Source organism: Microplitis mediator, chromosome 8 (assembly GCF_029852145.1).
Source record: "Microplitis mediator isolate UGA2020A chromosome 8, iyMicMedi2.1, whole genome shotgun sequence".
Lineage (NCBI taxonomy): Eukaryota > Metazoa > Arthropoda > Insecta > Hymenoptera > Braconidae > Microplitis > Microplitis mediator.
Genome location: NC_079976.1, coordinates 11,187,984 through 11,213,961, shown reverse-complemented (window position 1 = coordinate 11,213,961; position 25,978 = coordinate 11,187,984). Strand labels below are relative to the sequence as shown.

At 34.2% G+C, this 25,978-nt stretch overlaps 2 protein-coding genes across 4 annotated transcripts in view; one reads left to right on the top strand and one right to left on the bottom strand.

Annotated features, from left to right (window-relative positions):
* LOC130672897 (lachesin) overlaps positions 1 to 25,978 on the top strand; it is a 670,825-nt gene that overhangs the window by 549,560 nt on the left and 95,287 nt on the right. The window lies entirely within an intron of this gene.
* Positions 9,686 to 10,354, bottom strand: LOC130673371 (uncharacterized). Its single transcript, XM_057478359.1, has one exon. The coding sequence runs from the start codon at positions 10,352 to 10,354 to the stop codon at positions 9,686 to 9,688; it is 669 nt and encodes a 222-aa protein (XP_057334342.1).

The following is a 25,978-nucleotide window of genomic DNA, read 5'->3' as shown; positions in this document are numbered from 1 at the left end:
TTTGTTTTATATAAAATTTGATCCAGGGGATCAGGCCGGTGGCCAATTATAATAAAAGTCCAGGGGACTCGTTCGTTTGTTTTAAATAAAAGATCCAAGGGATCAGGCCGGTGGCCAATTCGTCATAAAAGTCCAGGGGACTCGTCGTCGTATTTAATTAAGATCCAGGGGATCAGGCCGGTGGCCAAATTAGTTATAAAAGTCCAGGGGACTCTTTCGTGTAGTTAATAAAGTCCGGAGGACAAAATTTTATTAGTTGTTAAGAATAAAAGTCCGGTGGACAAACGTGTTAAAAATAGTTATAAGTAAAAGAAAAGCCCGGTGGGCATAATTGTGATTCGGTAAATAAAATTTAAAATTTTATCGATTAAAATTGTGTGTAAAAATTAATTTAATCCCTCAATCTCCTCACTCTTATATATTTCAACGACCCTGATTTATAAAATTAAACATCTCCGGTTCTGGAAGGCCGAGTCTTATCTTCCAGTGGCGCCCTTATTAAGATCAATTAATAAAGGGGCCAAACTTGGCAAGGTTGAGATATACCCTGTTATAATCATATATGATCATATATAGTTATATATAATTATGTATGATTATATATAAAAATTTTTTCTCGGGTGTCGGACAAAAAAAAATCAACTTATGCTTATGACTTTTTCTGAAATAATTACAAATATAATTGCCAATTCCTATTAATATTAGAGTTAACTAACAGAAAAAAATTAATTATTTCACAAATTCTTACTATGCACGAGACATAAGTTTTGTAACCTATATTTTCAATATACTAGCACTTTATTATTATTTCTATCAATTATATTGCACGGTATTGTAACTGTAAAGGATTCAAAAAATTACGCCTTAATGAGTTACTTAGAACGTTTTCCAATGTATGAGTCACGTGTATATGGGTTTTCGTCCACTAGTTTTAAGCTAGGACCTGTCAGAACTTGCTTACATTTGTATTATAGTCACAAGATTTTGTCCCCTTGTCCATCACTGGTGTTAACATACACAACTATTCGATTTTTATCTTTACATGTAATAATGTATAAGTATATGAAAGTAGTAGATATTTCATATAGATTATTTTTCCCTTAAAGTTAAAATTTTTTTTAAGTTTATTGCGTAATCACAACTGCATTTGAATTCGAATGTACACTAATGAAAAAAATTAAAGGAGCAGAAAAATTTTATAAATTTTTTAGTGATTTTTGGAAGGCTGTAACTTGGTGAAAAATGATCGTATCGAGATTTTAAAAAAAGCATTTTACAGCTTGAAATCTCTAGTTTTGGTGCATTTTTTTCAAAATTTTTTAAATGCTCCGGTTATTGCGCAAACATGAGAAATACCGCGAGACAAAAAATTTCTAAAATTTTTTTTTTTTTTCCGAAGAGCCCACGGACCGCTAAAAAATTCTTTCAACTAAACAAATGCATAGTTCGTTTAGCAAATTTATTCAGCTTCAATTTGTTTTTTTTTTTAACCTCGTAGGACGATTTGTCGCAGAGACATCAGCCTTCAAACAGAAAATGATCCTTTTGGCTTTGATCATCGATATTTCAGGTACTAATGATCGCACAGAAAGTTGATGGGCGGCGGTGAAAATTTGAATAAATTCCCTACAAGACCCTCTCATCATTTTTAAGAGAAAAAATTTTTTTTTATTTTTAACATCCATTAGAAGTAAGTACAAAAAAATGACTTTTTTTGGTTTTTTAGTAAATCAACCGCTACTCTGCAAATATCGATAAAAAAAATAATGTTGCCAGGGACTTTTTTAGCTTAATGTACCCCCAAGACCCCTGTAAATTTTTAAATTGATCTATCGAACTGTTACGTCCAGCTAAAATGCTGAACGTTGTATTTTATTTTTAATTTCTGTTGTATTTATTAAAATTGAGCCGACGACCAGATTTTATTTTTTTTATTATCATTTTTATGTTTCGATAATATTTAGTGATAAGACATGACGAATGTAAAATGCTCTTAAGGGATTAAGACTTGTTTGCTTTGATATTTTTTTGAAATGCTAGAGCAAACACCTAAATGTAATTTTAATGACCCCTCGGGCAACTGTAAAGGCCCAAAGGCCAGCTGAAACATTTTTCGTCGAAACCCAAAAATATTTTTATCAAAAAAAGTGTTCGTGGAATATATTTTTAGTTATAAATAAAAATAATCTTAATCCCTCACTTTATCTTTGAGTGCACTTTTGTCGAGACATCTTGGCATCATAAAACAAATAGAAAAATTGAATTTTGATGACGAAGTAGTCATTACATAAAATATAAAAAATATTCTAATACTTCTTAAAATAAAAATATTCAAAAAAACAATTTAAAAGAATAAATAACAATCGAATAAATAATTTTTGAATCATAATATCCAAATAATGAAATTCTAAAAAAAACAATTAATAACCAAATAAATAATTTCTAAAACGTAATATTTCTTAGATTCAAATATTAAAAGAATAACTAATAATCAAATAGAGTTGGCTGCTAGCCACCTATTTTCAATTCAAATTAGGATTTAATTGACTAACAAAAATAGTAGAAAACTTATAACAATAAATAAATAAAATAGGCTCAACGCCAATCAAAAATATAATGTTAATTAAAATTAATATTTTAAGTTAACAAATCATAATGTTATAAAGAATAATAAATAAATTTGAACATTTAAATTTAAAATATTGTTATAAGTAAAAAATTGTACATGTGGATGGATGTGTGGGTGCGCACGCACATAGGCCCACATAGGGGTGTGCCCTTAACGCTTTCCTAAGGTGAAAATCTTAGAGAAAGGGAAAGGACCCATAGGAACTGTGTTCCGATTGGACACAGTTTCCCCCAAACAATAGACGAAATAGGATCCGATAAGAAATTATAAAAAGGGTCGTAAACCAAAAAATAGTTAGTCCCGGACAAGTGGTCCATTGAGGCAGTGAAGTTCAAGTCACAGTGTCTTCACAAAATATAAGTTACACTAGTTCCGTACTAGTTCAGCTTTGTACAAGTGTTCTCACACTTAGATTTTATTTACGCTAGTTCCGTACTAGTTCAGTTTTATATACAGCGTCCTCACGCTTTTACACTAGTTCCGTACTAGTTCAGTTTTATACAGCGTTCTCACGCTTTTACACTAGTTCCGTACTAGTTTATATTATACGAGTGTCCGCACACTTACATTATTAAGAGTTTTATTTAAATTAGTGGTTTTATAAGTTTAAATTCAACTGTTAAAGTAAATTGTTAGCAAAGGTAATACCTAGAGTCAGTGAAAATTACGATTGTACAAACATCCAGTTGCTGCGACTACAGGTATTGTAATTTTTAAGTTTATGTTGTATTAAAATCAAAAACATTTCCAACACACGGAAATTGTATTCAAAATTCTATAGTCCTCTCTAGTTATTAGAACGAATCTTATTGTAAATTAGAGTCGGCTGACTAGCCACCTAATACTTTCAGAAAATAATATTAAGTTTATTGTATTCATATTATCGAATTTTTCAATTTTATAATATATAGTAATTTAATTTTTACATCAAACATCTTTTATTTCAACACACCTCCCAGATAAATACACTCAGTGTGATCCCGGTCTATTGGTCGAAAGACTAGGGCCGAAAATAATAAAAATAATAAATTATGTCCAAAATCACGATACACACCACATTTTGGACGTAACAGAACCGTTTTTTGGGAATCATCGATCAAAGTTTAGCTAAACAATTAAAAGAGCAAGTTTTGTTCCTTTAATTGTGTAATCATAATCAAAATGAAAAATTTTTTTTTTTTCGACTTTTCCCAAATTTTTGCGTTGGTGACTCAGCAAATGCAAAGAAATGACAAAAAAAATAGAAAATTTCCAAAAAATGTCAAAAAAAAATCGAAGAAAAAAAAAATTGAAACTTTTTTTTTGTGTTCTAAATTTTTTTTTGACATTTTTTGGAAATTTTTTATTTTTTTTGTCATTTCCTTGCATTTGCTGAGTCACCAACGCAAAAATTTGGGAAAAGTCGAAAAAAAAAAAATTTTTCATTTTGATTATGATTACACAATTAAAGAAACAAAACTTGCTCTTTTAATTGTTTAGCTAAACTTTGATCGATGATTCCCAAAAAACGGTTCGATAGATTAATTAAAAAATTTACAGGGGTCTTGGGGGTACATTAAGCTAAAAAAGTCCCTGGCAACATTATTTTTTTTATCGATATTTGCAGAGTAGCGGTTGATTTACTAAAAAACCAAAAAAAGTCATTTTTTTGTACTTACTTCTAATGGATGTTAAAAATAAAAAAAAATTTTTTCTCTTAAAAATGATGAGAGGGTCTTGTAGGGAATTTATTCAAATTTTCACCGCCGCCCATCAACTTTCTGTGCGATCATTAGTACCTGAAATATCGATGATCAAAGCCAAAAGGATCATTTTCTGTTTGAAGGCTGATATCTCTGCGACAAATCATCCTACGAGGTTAAAAAAAAAAACCAAATTGAAGCTGAATAAATTTGCTAAACGAACTATGCATTTGTTTAGTTGAAAGAATTTTTTAGCGGTCCGTGGGCTCTTCGGAAAAAAAAAAAAAATTTAGAAATTTTTTGTCTCGCGGTATTTCTCATGTTTGCGCAATAACCGGAGCATTCAAAAAATTTTGAAAAAAATGCACCAAAACTAGAGATTTCAAGCTGTAAAATGCTTTTTTTAAAATCTCGATACGATCATTTTTCACCAAGTTACAGCCTTCCAAAAATCACTAAAAAATTTATAAAATTTTTCTGCTCCTTTAATTTTTTGCATTAGTGTAGTTGCATCTCCGGCAGGTAGAGGCAGCATCTCCTGGGGCCTCTTCCATAACTTTAAACTTGATCATGCGCAATGCGCAATGCGGCAATTATATATACATTCAGTATTAATACGTGTTATATTTAATCTCATCTTTTTGCGCTCATCACGAGAAAATAAATTAAAATAATTAATTAAAAATATTCAGTGATCATCTCGCTCCATTAAATTATAATTATTTTTATAATTTGGGCATCCGAGCTCACCAAATAATTAATATCAAGAACTCAATTAATTCAGCGATCATCGACCACGTTTCTCAAGAGGTTATTCCATCGGGAGAAATCGCAGGTGCATTTTTTATTGAATATTTAATCGTTACCAGTGCTCATATAATTAAAGGACTCAATATTACAATTAATTAATTATCATTATGCTCAATATGTTGATTAAATTAAAAATTATTTTTCGCTCAGTAGCCTCTGCAATCATGCTACCACGTGTTCAACAAATAAATTAAAATCAGTGTAATTTATTATGAGCTTATTAAATTCAATTAAATTAAGTGATCATTATTATTAAAACTCAATAACTAAATTATTTATGAATTTAGTGCTATTAAAAATAGTAATTAACTTGTTCAATAATTAACTTCGCTCAGTAACCTCTGATATCATGTTACATATTATCATGAGATTTTTGCAATCAACTCAGTGTTCAATTAAACTCAACTTAATTATTCTAATTCATTTATTTACTCGAACTCAATTCAATAATTTGTATTCAATCGTTTACGTATTCATGAGCTCAGACATTTAACAGTATTAATAAATTAAATCAACGATTTAATTTTGTAACCTAGTGATATTATGTGCTGTGACAAATAAAAAAATTGTTATATTTTGAAATATGCGTATTTTTCAAACATCCCAACCACCAACCAGTCCTGGTATGTCTTTATTTAATTATTATTACAACATTTTATGGTCCTTCGAGCTGGATGGTTGGTTGCTTGTGTCGGTAGCTTTATCAGTAGGCAGCTGCACTCATATAAACCTATTCACAGGTTACGGAGCTCAACATGGGGGATGATGACAAGGACAAGGGTTCTCCAACAGACCAGCAGCACTTAAAGGTTCCGAAAGGCACCTCTCAGGATCCTCACCTCTTTCCTGAGATCACCTTCGACAACACCCAAGCATTCAGCGACTCCAGTGCCAACGACACTGGGAATAACAGTGAGGGAGATCTGCCCAAACAAAAAACCAAGCGCACTCCGAGGAAATCGGGCACGATTTCTCAAGCACTCGAGCTGAAAGTCATCAGCCAGCACTCACGCCTCAGAGCTTTCTCAGACTGGGAAGCTCTGGCGGCTACACTCACCGTTGCCGACGGCTTGGCTCAACTCAAGTCCCAGCTTGAGTTACTCGAGGGTGAATGGCACCAGTTCAACCTCACTCACGACTCATTAGCACTCACCTGCACCAAGGAGTACTTGGAGAGCTCATATGACAAGGACGAAGTATACAATTTAGTGTATCGGTCGGATATCAACGCCAAAGGCAAACTAATCGCACTCATCAGCTCAATTCCAGTGCCAGCTACTGCTTCAGCTGTCGTGCATTCAACCCGGGCTCCAACTCATTTGCCAGCACTCGCAATTCCCAAGTTCGATGGGCGTTACGAGAACTGGCCAGAATTCAGGGGCTCATTCACCTCAATGGTGATTAATGCTGAAGAACTCGCTCCAGTCCAGCGTCTTCAGTATTTGAAGAGCTGTCTTCAGGGACAGGCCGCTCTCAGCCTCGCCAGCGTACAAACGTGCAACGACCAATTTGTACCAGTGTGGAACCAGCTAAAGGAGAGGTACAACAACCCTCGCCTACTCATCGGTGCTCAGCTGGACAAGCTTTTAAATATGCACGCGCTCACTTCACGCTCATCTGAGCAGCTCAATTACCTTCTGAACACCGTTTCGAGGTAATCAACGCACTCAACGCCCTCGGTGTCCAATCGAACTCAGATATGAATCCATTGCTTACGCAGTTGATCATATCCAAGCTGGATTCACATAACAGGGAGCTCTGGGAGAACAAAATGGGTGCTTCCACTGAATACCCAACATTCGAATCGCTCAATGGCTTTTTAGTCAGTCGTGCTCGGGCTCAAGAACGAGTGGAACAGGCATCATTGTCAAAACCACCACGCTCATCTGGTAAACCAGCGTCATACTCTGCTGCTGCTGTTTCCAACTCGCACTATTCTGACACTCAATCTCCAGCCACGAACTCATCTGCTGCACTCAAGAAGCCTCCCAAGAAAGTATTCCCTCCTGCACAATATCCCTGTGATTTGTGCAAGGGAGATCACTTTATTGTGATATGCACTCAATTCTTGGGACTCACTAAGGCTCAACGCACTCAAGTCGTTGTGGAGAAGCGACTGTGTAAAAATTGTTTTGGCCATCATCTACCGGATGCGTACAATTCAACCTTCACATGCAGGGTGTGTGAACAAAAACATCACACGATGATACATCCAGGACTCAACAGCGCTCAGAAACCAGCCAACGCATCCGCTAAACGCACTCAATAAAGACGTCTGCTTGCACATGACGACTCGAGCGACGCTCAATGGAACTCAATTGCACTCAACACGCCTGGCACTCATTTTACTCGCACTTATCGCCCAGCAATCGTACTGCCAACTTGCCTAGTGGACTTGATCACCAAGTTAAGTACTCATCTAGTACGCATATTGCTGGACCCAGGGTCTGAATTATCATTTGTTTCAGATTCCTTAGTAAACTCACTTAAACTCAAACGCACTCACTCATCTATTCAGATCATTGGTATTGTTGTTGCCAATGCTGGTAGAACTAAAGGTCAAGTCGCACTCAAGCTTTCATCTAGGCATTCAAACGACTCAGTCATCATCAGTGCTCATATACTAGGTGGTCTCACTACTCAACTACCATCTGTTGCACTCAACAGGAACACTGAAACTCCAAGTTTCGATGCTGCTATCATGAAAAATATGTTTTTCTCGATCCCCGACCCGAAAATACGGACTTCATGCCGCGTTTCGCGCCAGAAACTACGACTTTTGTGGCTCGTTTGGATTACAGCGTGCTCTGGTGGACTACGTGTTTTTTCTGGCTCGGTAGGGTAATAGCTATATTCACAAGCACACTGTATGCAATACCGGTAACTAACTCGTACGTCTCTCCATAAGCTCGCATTTCATTCGTTTATCAAACATTGCATATTTCATAATACTGTTACTAGGAAGTTGAATGTCAAGATTGTGTGTCATAAAATAATAGATCAATTAATTTAATTTTAATTAAAAAATTTAGTTACTGTGCAATTCATTGTACATGGCATGTCGATTGGATTCGCCTCGTAAGCCGGCTTCAATCTGTCCACAGAAATGGCGATTTGTCGTCCGCGAAAATCGACGATGAAGTATTTATCGTGTCGAGTTATGACACGATATGGACCTTCGTACGGCGCTGAGAAAGATGGTCCAACTTGGTCATTTCGTACCAATACGTGACCGCAAGTACTAAGGTTCCTGAAACAGAAAACAGAATGCTTGCCGTGACGCGACATTTCGGCCAGTGCCAATGAATTAAAATGACGTTTTAATGTGCTGACAATGTCATGAGGCGTAGTTTTGTTAGTGGGAGTAAGTAACTTACCGAGTTATCGGATAGGCTCACCGTATACTAATTCAGCTGGGGTCGTCTGGATGTCGTCTTTCCAAGCAGCGCGTAAGCCGAGCGAAACGGCTGGTAATGCGTCATACCATGACTCTTGGTGACACAAAAGTGCTGATTTTAGCGGACGATGTAAACGTTCGACGAGACCATTGGCTTGCGGATGATACGGCGTTGTGTGTAGATGTTTCATTCCGTACATTTGTAATAACGACTGGAATAATGACGATTCGAATTGCGGACCTTGGTCCGAAGTTATGCGTTTCGGTACTCCGTGGCGTAAAGTCCAGTGCAGCCATAGTACATGTGCTATTGTCTCTGCAGTTCAATTGGATAACGGGACAGCCTCAGGAAACCTCATGAATCGGTCGATGATCGTTAAACACTGGTTAAAGCCTCTTAATGTTTTTAAAGACACTAGATCGATGTGTATATACTCGAATCGTTCAGTTGGAGATTCAAAACTGGCGATCGGCAATGACACATGTCTCTGAATTTTATTTTTCTGGCAATCGATGCCGGATTTCGCCCATTCACGGCAGTCTTTATTAATCCACGGCCAGACGTATCGTTTAGAGATCGTTTTTAATGATGCTTTGATTCCAGGATGAGCGAGCGTGTGGAGTGAATCGAACACTTCCTTTCTCAGCGGTCCTGGAACGTATGGTTGCACCATATCTGACGAAATGTCACAGTACAATGCTAAACCGTTGTCGAAATTGATTCGTCGAAGCTGCAACGCGGTTGTCTGTTGCAGCAGTTGTTGAAGCTCGAGATCTCGCTTCTGTGCATCGGCGAGTTCTTCCGATGTGATAGCAGTAGACACTGCTTCGACTCGTGACAATGTGTCAGCGACAATATTGTCGTTGCCCGACACATGCCTAATGTCAGTCGTAAATTGACCGATGAAATCCAAACGGCGGAATTGCCATGGTGAAGCTCTCTCCGTACGCTGTTTAAATGCGTGTTGGAGCGGTTTGTGATCTATGTAGATCGTTACGTGGCGACCCTCGAAAATATGCCGGAAATTTCCTATGTAAATACGCGACAAAATCGTCCATATATCGAAGCGCATATTTATCGATAAGAGTATGGTCATTTAATGGGCGATAATCGCCACATGGTCTCTATCTACCGTCCTTTTTCTGGACCACGTGTAATGGCGAAGATCAAGCACTCTGCGATGGCCGACAAATGCCTTGCTTAATCATTTTACGGAACTCCTCTTGAGCAATTTGTAATTTGTCAGGCGATAAGCGACGGGCTTTGCTAGAAACAGGTAGACCAGGTGTTGTAGGAATGTGGTGCACCGTTGAATGTTTCCTTTTTTTATTGTTGGACGGATCAGGTCGTGTGATATCGGCGAACTCACGTAGCAGTTTCATATAAACGGAATCACCATCCACAGCCTTGATTTTGTCCAATGCTGTTGTTGCGTGGAAATAACCGGATGATGTCAAACCTGTAATGCGGTCGTGTAAGCATTTGCGTTTGAGGTCGACTAGCAAGTCATAATGACTCAAAAAATCAACCCCAAGTATCGGTTTGGTGACATCGGCAACAATAAAATTCCGCGTGAAATCTCGACGCAGTCCGAGATTCAGCGTTTGTAATGATAAACCATATGTTTTGATAATCGTGCCGTTTGCGGCATAAAGCTGATAACCTATGGGAGTTGTTTGCGATTTCATCGAGCCGCAAGGAAAAACTGATAAATCAGAGCCAGTGTCCACGAGAAACTCGGTCCCAGTGACTCGATCTTTAATAGATAATCGGCGTGAAATCGATTGAGAATCACTCTCCGCCACTAGTGATTCTCGTTGGCATTTCCCTGCCATTTACAGCCGGGTGCGCATGCGCGCGCATTTTCGCCAAATTTGAAATGATACCAGCAATAGTCGAATTTTTTAACTTTCCGATGGTGTCGGTATGTTCTGGATCGTGTATTTGGAAGTTGCTCCTGAGTAATCATTTCGCTATATTCGGCAGTCAACAGTGCAAGTTGCTTGCGGAAAGCAGCGAGTTCCTCTGCGGCGGATGCGTACATTTGGAAATATAAAATATAAAAATAATATTTCAAATAATAAATATTGCCTGCACTTAAAATTACTTTATTTTCATTTTACTACGTATCCAGCAATGACTCGTCACTCAGGAATGTTCGGCTGACCCTCTGGCTTAATCCTCGAAACTATTTCCGATGACGTAGCCACCGGAAAATTTAACGTGACACTGTACGAAGTAGTTAATTTTATTTACAGCGCGCAAAAACTTTTATCACAACTCGATTTGCACTCATGGTCTCTCGAATTAACACTGATGCGGCATAACGTCCATAAGATGCCCAGCAATGCACCAGCGGTGATAAAAGATAAAAAACTGCTCAATGATCAGAAATTTTCAAGAGGTCACTCACGAATTTTGAAAATATCAAAAATGATCAAAATTCGGATTTTTTTGTTCTAAATTTCTTCTTTCTCGTGGCAGCTATAGTTCATATTTATGAAATCATGACTACCCTGAAAATTTCAGCTCAAAATTAAAATATTTAAACCTCGCTCAAGAATTTTGAATGTTTCCGAGTACTGTCTCTTGGACGTTTTCGAGCGACCTTTGAATATTAATAATGAAACTTCTCAATTTTTTTTACCATCAATTTGTATCGTAATGAATAAAAATACATTCCGAGAAATAGAAATAATGAGTTATTTACAAACTTTTTTATTTTTTAATTCAATTTTTAGGTTTTTTTGCTTATTCAAAACTTACCCAATTTTATTGTTTAAGACTGTCCTGTATATTTTCGGTTATGCACAAGTTATATTTAAATGAAATGTCAGTAATTGAGTTATAAAAAAATGCAAAAACTAATTCAAAGTATTAGTTACATATTATCAGTTAATATTCAAAATTCTTGAGCGCCGTTTAAATATTTAAATATTGGGCTGAAATTTTCAGCATAGTCATAATTTTACAGATATAAAATATTGCTGCCACGAGGAAGAAAAAATTCAGAAACAAAAAATTCGAATTTCGATCATTTTTGATATTTTCAAAATTCGTGAGCGACCTCTTGAAAATTTTTCATCGAGCTGATTTTTGGAGAGGCTTCTTAAAACATCTTAAACTAACAAATTTTCATTAGACTCGAAAAAAAAAAATAGTCGGTTTTTTTGGGCCACCCTAATATATATACATGCCTATATAAATTTTTCAACGAATGGTATTTCTGAACTCTACTCAACCAATTATGATAGTTTATGACAAAATTCCTTGAAAAATCGACCATGAGGACAAATACAATATCTAGATTTTTAAAAAAAATCTACCTCAAAAGGAACTGTAATTAATAAAGCGTGATGTCTCATAATTACAATATTTTTAGCAATTAATATTCATTCAAATAGTAGTATCGTGATTTCAATATTTAATAAATAATAAATATAAATCGAATGCTAAAATATGCAGTTTATTTAAATAAAATTATTATTTAAATCTGTGAAAAAGACAAAGCAAATAATAAAAGAATTAATTTTTAAAGATTAACAGTTAAAGCTTAAATATCTGTCGTTTTAAAGTCTCAAATAATGAAAATATAAAGTATACAAAATAATAAATTTAGTTAGACCGTTATATTGTAAAATCCATTACATAAGAAACTTTACCAGGAGTTGTTTTTAAATTTTAATCTTAGTCAACAGTCAAATTTAATGATATATAAACGAGAATAAATAAATTTTCACGAAAATTTATTATTAAAGCAAATATTAAATATTCCTACTGAAATCAATAAAGATTGATTATGTGAAACTGTATATTATACTTCGTCAATTTGTAAAAATTATGTATCAGCCGCAGCAAATTTTATTGTTTGATGCAGTAAAATTTCATCCTCTACCGTCATCCATTTAAGTACGAAAATAATTTTCAATTCTCATAAGCATCGCGGTTTGACTGAACTTTATTCGCGAAAGGTCGGCGGTTCGAGCCCGTAAGTTGGCTGAAATTTTTCTAATGATTTTTCATATAAAAATTCGAACAACTATATACTGTAACGACTAAATCAGTTATTCATAATATAGACAAAGATGCAATTAATTAGATGCACGACGATGAGAAGATAGACAATGGGAGAAGAGAAAGGGAGGGGGTAAAACCAAAAGCCTGAATAGGACCTTGTACTACGAGAGCAACGGAAAAAGCCGGAAATAAATAATTTAAAAAATAAACAAAAATAAAATGAAAAGAAATAAAAATTTTTTTAAAATTACGAATCGTTTCTATCGGGAAAAAAATATATTTTTCTTATTTGAAACATTAAAAATTAGGACTTAGAAAGAAAATTATTACTATTGTTACATAAGATAAAATAACGACCGACTATGAGATTATATATATATATATATATATATATATATATATATATATATATATATATATATATATATATATATATATATATATATATATATCAACTTGGAGATTTTTATTGTTTGAAACTTTAATATTTATGGTATGTTTTAATTTTTACTATAGTCAGTCTAAAAAATATCATCCTGCCAATGAAACTATACAATTCAAGATATTAATTTATACTATTGGAAATTTAAAAATCTATATGTTTCCCCTGTACACTTTTTTTCTTTGAGCATCAGTATATTTAAACAGATCACGCATATATTTTGACCTTATATTTTATAATATACAACAATATCACACTTGGGCGCCGCAGTAATATTTGAAACAATAAAATGTATTAATAATTCTAGAAAATTTTAACATTTTTTTTCTGTGTAGACCAGATTACTGTGATAAAAATAACCGGGATTGGGTCTTTGGGCTATTTGGTTGCGGGACCTTTTGTCCGGGGTTGTTTTGTCGCGGGGATCAATTAGCGTGTAACCTCTTTCCCCATATGATTGACAAAGCTCACGAGAAAGAATCATATGCTTCTTTGAGTGAAAATCGCGGATTAAGATTTTTAATTTTTGCTTGGAAACGTTTTACTTAATTTTGAATAAAACTTTCTGAACAAGAATAAATCTTATTAGTAGGCAACTTAACGTAAAGAAGCATATGATTCTTTCTCGTGTACTTTGTTAATCATAAATTCGAAAAATTTTTGTTTGCCCGGGAAAAAAAAATTTAGATCTGTTCTGATCAAATCAGATCAGCTCAGATCAAATTTGATCATAATTTGTACTGAACCCAAATCAGAGTAGATCTGATTTGATCTGTTCAGATCAAACTAGATCTGATCAGATATGACATTTTTTTTTGGGAAAAAATAGTCCAAATCCACCCTGATTAAATCTGATCAAGTCAGATCAACCTAGATCAAGTTAGATCAACCTAGATCTAGTCAGATTAAAATAGATCAACATTGATTAAACGATCAATTTGTGAAGTAAATATAAATAGATGTAATTGAATCTGTGTGGAAACCAGATCTGAGCTGATATAACTTTTTCTCGGGAAAAAAAGTTCAGATCTGCTCTGATCAGATTAGATCTGTACAGATTACAAAGAAATATTTCTTAAGAAATTATTTTCATTGGGTAAATAAGTATGAAATACTTTAAGGAAAAATTCTTTATGTATCTTAGAAAAAGACTACTTTCATTATTGTTTATAAAAAAGTGATCCTTTATATTTATACAAAAGGTTTCATATTGATTATAATCATTTTTATTTAACAAAAAATCAGTCTAATTTATGACAATATTTAATTACTTGTACTCATTTTGTATTACTGTCGAGATCAATAACTATAGATATTTTATATTATTGTGATATATTTAATATATTTTTAATCAGACATATCAATTTTTATTAGGATAGAGATAAAAAAAACAGATCTATTTAGATCTAGCGAATTAGATCGAGTTTGATCTAAGCAGATCTAAGAGTGTTTTTTATTTACGTTGATCTATTTAGACCCGAGCAGATCTATTCTGATCAGAGTAGATCTAATTAGATTTAAACAGATCTGGCAAAAATGCAGATCTGTTCAGATCTGAAACATCAGATCTAATTTGATCTGAATAGATCTAAATTTTTTTTCCCGGGTGATCAAAATTCTAAAATAGTCGGACTGTACTTGGGATAACTATACCCCATACTTTTTCAAGAGACAAAAGATGATCAAATTCGAAAAAAATTATTGTTTTTGCCAAAAAATGGTGTCTCATTTTGACCCACTCTCTCATTGATGGAAATTTGTATGTAAATAATTAGTATTGTATATTGAACATTGATGATGATCAGTGGATGATAATAAATTTATCATCAATGATAGGAGGATGTAATTCAAAATGTTGAATAGACACCCTGAGGAAACGATTGGATAGTATTACGGAAATACAGTTATACTTGAATAAACAGGCGGTTACCGCCACAAATACACACACAGATGTTATTATGGATAGCCAATAGCCAATAGCGATTAGTAAATATACGGTAGGTTGATAAACACAACAGTTATGGTTGTTTAATGATCAAGCGGTTTTTTGAAATTGGAACATTGATCCCCAAATGGATGCTGGTGTCACGAAACTACAGCTATTTATTCAATTTATTTATTATTTGTGTTATGAATAGCTTGTGATATATATTTGTACACATACATGCGTATATATATATATATATATATATATATATATATATATATATATATATATATAGTCAAGTTTGTTTTATTGACCAGAATGAAAAAAGAAACTAAATAAAGATGAAAATGATTTATTATATTTTATTTAATAAAATTATTATGAAAAATATATAAAATATAAATAAAAAAACATTTAATTAATTTATTTAATGAGATGGTTTCATTTGCACATTGAAAAAAAGAAGAGCGCATTAATTGGTCTATTTCGCGCAGAAATTGGGTGCCAGTGAAATATATAACTTAGTACTTAAATTAATGTAAATAACACAATGAAGACGCTACTTTTATACAATTAGTATACAAGTTCACTTCATTTTTTAAAATTAAAAAAAAAAATTTTCTCAATATTATAATTGATATGATCTATCAAAATTACTGGCGTCTATACTATGTAAAGTAAAAAATAATTCATTTACTTGACAAAATTTATAACAAACTTTTTTCTCTTAAAAACAAAAAATAATTTTTATTTCAATTTTATAAATGGCCACTTGACATTTTTACTAATTCAGGAGTGACCATCTTATTCCATGAGATTGACTTGCCCCAGTATTTTCAATTTATGTGACGTGACCGTCACATCCCTAACGGACCCAAATTACGGTAAACCCACCGTAAATTACGGTAATTCACCGTAAAATGCCGATTTACCGTAAATTACGGTGGATTTAATTTTTTTATGCTTACGCTAATGTTTAAATCTAAACTGTCTTAATAATCTATTATCGAGTTTATCGATTAATTTGGCCCCAAAAATGTTCGACGTTTAGTTGTTATTTTTACACATGTTTGAAAATTTATCCTATGATCGTTTTATTTTAATAAATAGATGATAAAAAACTATGACTCGGAAATTACATCAGCATTGCATAAAATCCTGACTTGTCACTGATGTAAAGATATGATTTAAGAGTGACATCCATATTACGTATAACCGTGACTTTGCTACTGACATAAATGTATGATTTTAAAATTATGTCATTATGATATACGATAATGACTTCATTACTACGTAACAATGTGATGTAGATTTTATGTCAAATGTACGTAATACATAAGTCATAACTGTGACGTCATACAAGAGTCATGCTCACATCAATATGATGTCACAAGATTTACATCATATTAAAGTCATGTAGAACGTCAGATTGACATTAAATTCACATCAGATGCTGTGACATTTGTATGACCTACGTATGACGTCAAAATAAGGTCATGTGTTCACTGGGTTATGATTATACGCACACATATGTATTTAAATCAATAAAAAATAATAAATGTAAGAGTTTGCGATTTATTACAAAGATAAGTGCATAGTACACAGTACCTGCGCATTTCCCTCCAAAACATATTATTATTTTTAATTCAAATGTATTCTGCTAGATGGCAGTGGTTTGTGACGGTCAAAAGTGGGTAAAATTACTCGTCATGAGACCAGTGAACATCTCTAAATCAAGACTTACACCAAGAGAAAAATTTTTTGGGAGAAAAGGTAAATATGGAGGTGAGGAAATTATGGTGCTAGGCAGCAGCAGCGGGAGTAGTTTGGCGCTCGCCATTAGATCACGCCCACAACTTGTAGTGTCCCTGGTAAGAAACTTATTGCAGAATTATTATATTCCCAACTTGAAGCATTTATGGAACGGGTTACCCGCTGTAAATTAGCAGAGTGACGATCACCCTTTTTTAAAAGTAATATGGGGGTATCCGGTATTACACTATGACATTAATGTTTAATATTAATTGTAACGGGGTGGAATGCTTCCACATTACATTTTAATTTAATTTCGACTCGCGCCAAAAGATCCGCCCTCCTTCTTCAACAACTGCCAATATAGAAGAAAAGACAGTCACTGATGCGCCGGGGTCGCTACGGTAAAGTTTCTCGACGTTTGGTTTTAGGGGTTGACTAGCCTGAGTGGAGAGGTACGAGGCCCAGAGACGACGAGTGGTCGGTCTCTTGGCTCGCAGCAACCGCCGTGGACGGACGTGCCTTACTACTACTACCACTACCATCTTGGTTTCCACTGGAATTACCATCTACTACTACTACTACACGTGCTGCTAGTCATAATTAAAATAGGCCAAGAGCATATAAGCCCACGTCTCGTAGAAGCTTGTTCTTTAATTAAGTTTATTTAAATTAATTATATTATTAATAATTACTGTGGAATGGACCTGGTTGATTTGGAAAGGTTTGGAATGGATTGATGGACTTGGAAGGAACTGGTTAATAGTTTTGGTCTTGGAGGAAAAGGATCGGTGGAATGAAAGACTGGTTATGATTGGAGATTTGTTGGAGTAAGTCGAGTCGTTTATTAATTGTCGGGTTAACTATTTTATTTGTAAAATAATATTTATGATTGAAGAGTCGTTTATTCAATTAATTAGTCGAGTCTGTAAAATTTAGTCAGTCGAGTCAGTCAGTTTTGTTAAGTTAGTCGAGTCAGTTCATCAGTCATCTTTGGTTACTGTTCATCGTTTCATTATTCATTTTTTGTAAAGCGGCTCCGTTTCAATAAATGCCATAGTTTTTTATATTTCAATTTAACATATTTAATTAATTAAAAACAGCTTTCCTGATAAGTTAGGTATAAGATCTCTCTCTTAATTTTAATACTGATTGGTCCAGTACGGGGTAATCCTCGACCTGAGATCCCGCTGAGCATAGCTGGACAAGATACGTAAGACACCTTTAAGTTTTATTTATTTAACCATGGAAACGGTTACGTAACAAATCACCCGACGACAATTCACCCGCGACATGTTACCTGCGACGTTTCACCCGAGGACAAATTCACCCGCGACATTTCACCCGAGGACCATTTCACCCGCGATATTAAACCCGAGGACCAGTTCACCCACGACATCTTTTCGACAATTAAATTTACGATTTTTCTCCGTTTTTATATAGTATTACCATACGATGGACGGTGTGGCTCAATAAGTTATAGATCAAATTGAACGGAATATAGTATAGTGCCGGATAGCTCAACTGGTAGAGCACTCGGCGCGATACCGAATTGGTCTGGGTTCGATTCCCAGTTCGGGCTATCTATATTTTTCTCAATTTATCTATAAATTGTCTTATTGAGAGGTTTGCATGTTTAGGTTTCCACTATATTTAAATGAAAAATACGATAGAAAAATAATTGATAACACTTTATATATAACTTTAATTATGATTTTTGATCACATGTTTTGCTTTATAATATAGTACTTTAGTCTGATAGCACGAAATATATTGAAAATTAAGGTGTTTCACAATGACATACGGGATGTATCCACGATAATTAAGAATAATATTGACTTATAGGTGGCATGAAATGTCGATTCAAAAACAATGGGAATTTACTATTGATTTTATTTGCGGGCGTATTGTCTCGGGTAAATTGTCACGGGTGATTTGGTCAGAGGGTATATTTTCTGGGGTTGTATTGTCGTCGGGTGAAATGTCGCGGGTAATTTGTCCGCGGGTGAACAGCCGTGCTACCATGGAAACAGACCGCTCGTTCTCAGCACTTCTAAGCATTGCAGTTACGAAATTTACCCTCTCCAGTCTCAATCTAGAATTCTCATTGGTCTATCTTAACTCGACCCCCTCTACTCTCAATCCAGCCATCTCATTGGAGCGCAGTTACCGAAATTTCCCACTTCGCGCCGAACATTCCAGAACCTGGCTCTCGGGTATAAAAGGAAAGAATCTGAAAGAGGCAGCTTATTCGGATTGAGGAATTTATATATAATTTTGATTGATAAGGAAGATAGTCGACAGCTCTATTTATCGATATACAGCTAAGTCAAAGTGCAAGGTAAAGATTCAAGAATAAGAGAGTATCAAGTTGTACCGAACCACTGCTATATTCAAAATAGCGCAATGCATATGGGCGCCTACGCCAAGGGTTAGCCAGTGACCCTCAAAGTCCCAAGGGTTAAGAGAGCGCCTGATCAAACCAGTGCAATTTGCAAAGCAAAACGAAATAAAACTGCAAACATTAACTCACAAAACCACATTAAGTTGCAAACTAAATATGACGTCCTAACCGACGGAGAATTCAATGACACCTCAGAAGAAAACATACACACAGAACAACCACCAAACAAGAAAATAAAGGTTCCTCCTATTGTATCTGATACTAAGAATAAATACCAATACACACTGAGTAAACTCATGAAAGAAACCAAATCAAAAACAAAAAAGGCCATTCGGCAGCCGAAATGGAAAGTAGATTTTCCAATTAATCTATATAAAAAGTTTAATACATACATATCTTGTGATACATGTTAGTGTATACTCATGATATGAAATTAGGCTCGTTTTCTAAGAGTGAGGGTAAAAAAGGACAAGGACTATTTTCGATAGAGAACTTCAGATAGTTGATTTGACAAAACATTATATAGGTAATGTACCAAACTAACCTTCACGTAAACAAAGTATAGAAAATTTAATTAGTATAAGGTCATAATTGTAATTGTTATTACGATGGCAAGATCAGATATAATTATAGGACGTGCAGGTACAATTGAAACATCATAAATAATAAAAGAAATACTTTTAAAATATAAAATAGCTATAAAATTTACAGGTTATTTTGTTCACAATAAAATGCAACTGACAACATTGTATTACAATGGGAAATGCATAAGTTATGTAAAATGAGAACCATACTTTCAACATTTTTTGATTCCATTAAAATTTTCAAGGCTATCAAATTATTGAAAGAAATGGTCAAAACATAAAGTTTAAGGTCATATATTAAAGCTAATTAGACAAGCTTTCAGATACTTTTCACGGAAATTGTCTATGAGTATTAGTTTTAAAATTATATGAACTTGAAAGTGGATAAAAACTGATTTTTGCGAAAAATCGTGAAAATTTCGAACAGCCATAACTTCTAAACTAATTGAACGATTTAGCCCATCTTTGAACTTAACCGTGATAATCGTCTATAGAATAAGTGTTAAAAATTTTATTAGGATCCGATGAGAATTCTAGGCGCAATCGTGTCCTCAAAACATAGTTCTATTACATATATATATATATCTATTAGGGTGACCCAAAAACACCGACTATTTTTTTTTTTTCGAGTCTCTTATGAAAATTTGTTAGTTTACGATGTTTTAAGAAACCTCTCCAAAAATTAGCTCGATAAAAAATTTTCAAGAGGTCGCTCACGAATTTTAAAAATATCAAAAATGATCGAAATTCGAATTTTTTATTTCAAATTATTTTCTTTCTCGTGACAGCAATAGTTTATATTTGTGAAATCATGACTACACTGAAAATTTAAGCCAAAAATTCGAATATTTAAACCTCGCTCAAGAATTTTAAATGTTTCCGAGTGCTGTCTTTTTGACGTTTTCGAGCGACCCTTGAATATTAATAATAAAGCTTCTCGATTTTTTCACCATCAGTTTGCATCACAATGAATGAAAATATAACCCGAGAAATAGAAATACTAAGTTTTTTACATACTTTTTTATTTTTTAATTCAATTTTTAGGTTTTTTCGCTCATTCAAAACTTACCAAATTTTATTGTTTGAGACTGTCCTGTATATTTATGGTAATGCAAATGTTATATTTTAGTGAAATGACAATAATTAAGTTATAAAAAAATACAAAAACTAATTCAAAGTATTAATTACATATTATCAGTTAATATTCAAAATTCTTGAGCACCGTTTGAATATTCAAAGTTTTGGCTGAAGTTTTCAGCAGTCATAATTTTACAAATATAAACACAGCACGCCAACCAACCACACATTAGGTAATAATTTTAGCTCAAGTAACAATCCAAACAATGTAAATAGTAACGTAGATATAAATAGCATTAAGGAATTAATACATGAAATTAAAACACTAAATGAGCTATGTGATATTAAATTCATACTAGATATTTTCAAAAAACTTAACAGTAAACTCTTAAATTGCAACGACAAAACAACTCGATGCTTTGCTATTCAAGAAATAATGTCAGAACTTAATGGTAAGTAACAACATTAATATCGACAATCTAAAAATTGCCCATTGGAATGCCAATGGGCTTCAGTATAAATGGGCTGAACTTAAAAACTATATACACGAGAACGTCATATATAACATGCTTTTGAATGAAACAAAACTGCCAAATAACAAAAATGTCTTTATTAGTGGATACGAAACTTATAGAAAAGATAGGACAGGAGTCGATCCAGGAGAAGGACTGATGATATAAGTTAAAAACGAAATTAAGCATTGTGGAACTAGCATTAATCATGATTTTCAAACGATAGAAGCAATAGGCATCATTATAGATAACTGGACAGCCGTATAGTCAATATACGTGAGACCACCAGCAGGACCACAAGAAAGATCAACAGCAAGACCACCAGCAAGACCCCCAGCAACACCACCAGCAAGACCATCAGCCAGATGGTCAGCAAGACCACCAGCAAGACCATCAGCCAGATGGTCAGCAAGATCACCAGCAAAATTCTAAGAAAGATCACCAGCAAGACCATTAGCGAGATAGTCAGATAGCTAATCGCCGAGAAAGATCACTTGGAAGATGTTTAACAAGACGATCCGCGAGATATTTACAAATATGTTTAGTATGACGTGCAATGAGCGCTTAGCCAAGTCTTGAGCGAGACAGAGCAAGCAAAATAAAAGATTTTAAAATAATGTGTATATCTATATATTTGTCTATTTGAAATTGCTTTTATTCAGGTAAAACACAATTCAATTAGTTTTCAAATTTCTTTTTTTAATCTGGGTTGCTCATCATATAATTAAAAATCTGTAATTTTGTTTTTTCGAATTTCCAAAAGCTTTATTTTCAATAAAAGCATTATTTTCCATTAATAATTCTTTCTATAAAAAGAGAAAAGATAGAATTGGGGTCCAGGGGCGAAGCCCCGGTGGGGGATTGGGGGGGCGAAGCCCCCCCAGACAATAAAAAAATATTGAAAAAGTAGAACAAATTAAATATGATTTATTTTAAACAATGAACACAGTATAAATAAAATAAATCAATTATTTTTTTTGTAAATAAATAGTCAAATTTGTACAGTTTGAAAATGTAAGATTAATATTTTGTGAAGCTTGTGATGAGACCGGATCTAGAATGTCAAAAGCGATATTTTCTTTGTCTTGTGCAATCATGTCGATCGGCGCTTCAATAGCTGGATCAATTTGGTGCTGTTGATCACGTGAAGTAGACGGCCTGACTGATATAGAACTCGAAATTTGTTGACCGATTCTTTTTTTGTTACCCACGGAATCTTCGACGTAGCTTTCTGTAACTGAACTGGATTTCCATCCCCCGTGTCTCTTGATAGTAAGTAGATCGGCACCCGAATCAGCCAACAAAGTAGCTGAAGTTCTTCTGAATGAATGTCCAGTATACGATGCTGGATTTTCTAACTTCAAATACGTTGCGACGGTCTTCGGCATTCTACCAAAGGTGTTGATACTGATTTTTTGTGATGTACATTTACCGCCTCGATAATTTACAAAAAATCTTTTTGAGGCTAAGTTGGTAGGACGTGAATCAGCATATTTTTTGTAAATGTGGTAAAATTCATCTGTAACTACAAACGATCGAGGCCTGCTAGTTTTTGTTTTCGGAATTTTCACTAATAGCATGTCGCCTTTATCTTCTATGTCTTCCACGGTCAAGTCACACAGTTCATGCCGCCGACATGCACCTTGCACTCCAAAAATTAAAGCCACCTGAAATTATAAAAATTCAAATAAGTTTGGTTATTTATTCATAAATTACATTCAAATATTTAATTAATTTAATAACCTTTATTGCCAAGAATTGATTGTCTGGAGCTTCCTGCAGGAATTTATGAATTTGCTCCGCACTCAAGGTTTGAGCTTTTTTGCTTCTAAAACCTTTGTTTTTTTTTTAAAAACGCAATTAAGCTCGAATATTTATAAATATTAATTTTATGCTTGATATCTATCATGCTTCGCAACATTGAGTATGTTGCCCACAAACTTGATGGCTTTTGAGTTTCAGCCAGTTCACTAAAATAAGTTACAAGAACCGTTTCCGATAGGCTTTTAATTTTTTTCACCGATCGCCACTCCATGAACCTTTTATATGCCGCTTCATATTTTGGTCGTGATATTTCAGGAGTTAAATTGTTTATCACTTCGGTTGTTTTCGCAAGAATCTCAGGTGGTATGGACTCCTCATCAGTACTTTCGTCAGTTTCAGGGATCAGGTTGGGATTAACACTCATTTTATAGCACTTTTATTTTAATGGAAATATAAAATTTATAACTAATGTCAATTTTACGTCTTTAATATTGACACTTAGATTATCATTTTTATTATTAATTCATTTTTTTTTTTTTTTAGTTATTCATTTTTTTTTAGTTTAATTTGCGTGCACCAAGTAAAATATGCGTGTGACAAGTAAAATTTGCGTGCGACAAGTAAACTTATCGCACTCAAATAAGCGTTTAATTAACACAAAACTCGAGTTGTAATTGTAAAATAGGCAAATAGCCACTTTTCAACCGCAACAACGAGCGCTAAGATGCTGCTTATCCCGCATGACTAATAAAAACAAATACAACTGACTCAACTTAATTAATTGAATATTACAATGACTCGACAGATTAATTAATTAAATATAACGACTTCAAAAAATCCCAATAATTATATGATTTTCCAAATAAATAGTTAACCCGACAATTAGCAAAACAACTCGACTTACTCCGAAAATCTCCAACCATAACGAGTCCTTCTTTCCACCGATCCTTTTCCTCCATGACCAAAACCTTCAACCAGTTCCTTCCAATCCACCAGTCCATTCCACAATAATTATTAATAATTCAATTAATTTAAATAAAACTTAATTAAGAAATTAACGCTTCCACGAGACATGGGCTAATATGCTCATGGCCCATTATCAGTATGGCTAGCAGCACGTGTAATAGTAGTAGATGGTAGTTGCACTTGTAATAGAAACCAAGATGGCAGTGGTAGTAGTGGTAAAGCACGTCTGTCCACGGCAGTTGCTGCGAGCCAAGAGACCGACCACTCGTCGTCAGGGTTGCCAGAAAAAAATTTAGTAAATAGCACCACCTAAGATAAAAAGAGCCTAATGTGCTACTTAAGCCACACAATCAGCTTTAACCAATCATATTCTCGGCGCGAAGAATTCAAAACTCATAAATATGTGACCATAATTATTACATACTATGGGATTATTTTACCTGTTAATGAGCTTTCAAAATAAATAAACTGTGTATATTTATATTAAGATTTGGTTTTTTGCTTACTATTTGTTTGGGACAAATTTTCAATTGCTTTTCAAAAGTTGGAATTCACATAAAACGCAACATTTAAATAAAAACCTGCTTTGTATAAATATAAGTAGTTTGTGATTGTATTTAGCGTTGAAAAACTAAAGCGGCCACCAGTGAAACTGATATGACACGGCACGAAAGTGTTTAATTAGTTTTTTATTTACTTGAAAATCAAATAATGATCTGTATTAATCTTTTTAATACAAATATTTGATTAAAGTCACTAAAAATTTGATTATCTTATTTAAAAATTTACGACCCCTTATAAATCTTCAAAAATAGCTTACTTTGCGATTTAGCGCACGAAAAATTTTATGGTAGCACGTGTATGTAAAATGAAGCCTAATTTACGGTAAGCAGCACAATCTGGCAACCCTGCTTGTCGTCTCTAGGCCTCGTAGCTCTCCACTCAGACTGGCTAACCCCTAAAACCAAATGTCGAGGGACTCAACCGTAGCGACCCCGGCGCATCAGTGACTGTATTTTCTTCAATGTTGACAGTTGTTGAAGAAGAAGGCCGGTTCTTTTGGCGTGAGTCGAAATTCATATTCAAATGTAATGTGGGAGCATTCCACTCCGTTACAACAAATATTCAAGCACGCAAGGCTTGAATCTTCTCCAGCTACATCTCAACCTACCAACTAGCTCTTCTCAGGGCTATTGTTGAACTAGCTCTTTTCAGGGCTAGTCAACAATACCTCCGGGTCTAGTAAGACTACTCTCAAATCGAATAGCTCTTTTCAGGGCTATTCTAACTGAGCTCCGGGTCAACGTAAGAACTCGCTATCTCAACGGTTCTTTTTAGGACCAATTCATCGCCAGCTCATTGTAACGTAAGACTCAACGGTCTTTCTCAAGACCAAATTGGCCTTTATCAAGGCCACCAATTAATTCCAACATACAAATTCGCTTCAATAGAGTATACTATCTAACCGGCAAGCTAATCGTTGAACAATTAAAAAATATTTAGTTAGAACAACCAAATATATGATTGGCAATGGGCAATCAAATCATTTTGTTGTCATAACTAAAATTTAGTTGTCAGAAGACAATTTTTTTTCAGTGTATAATTATATATGATAATATGAAATTTTTTTTTTTCCCAGGTAACTATGATTTGAGCCTCAATAACCTAATTTAGAACATGGAAGATAAATCCCCATTTTAAATTTCGGCCTGGGGTTTTTAATGAAATTTTAACCGTTGCTTATAACGGGTGACTTGCAACGATTCACATCATACATAACATCACATGCAGAAAGTGTGGCAAAAACTAAGATGCGGGGGAAGTCTAAATTTTCGATTTTCCAATCATTTTTTCTCCTACAATCCTTTACGGTTGCTTGTAACGATTTTGGACTGTATTTTTCCACTCAAGCCTTAGAGCCAGCGATCTTTATTAACTCCAATATCCAAGCAAACATTTCCACGAAATTTATTAATTCGAGCTCTTTTTATAGTCCACAATCAAGCAACGATGT

What these genes read in the sequence shown, in the direction of transcription:
- LOC130673371 (XM_057478359.1), bottom strand. Translation starts at nt 10,354, where the DNA reads ATGGCAGGGAAATGCCAACGAGAATCACTAGTGGCGGAGAGTGATTCT.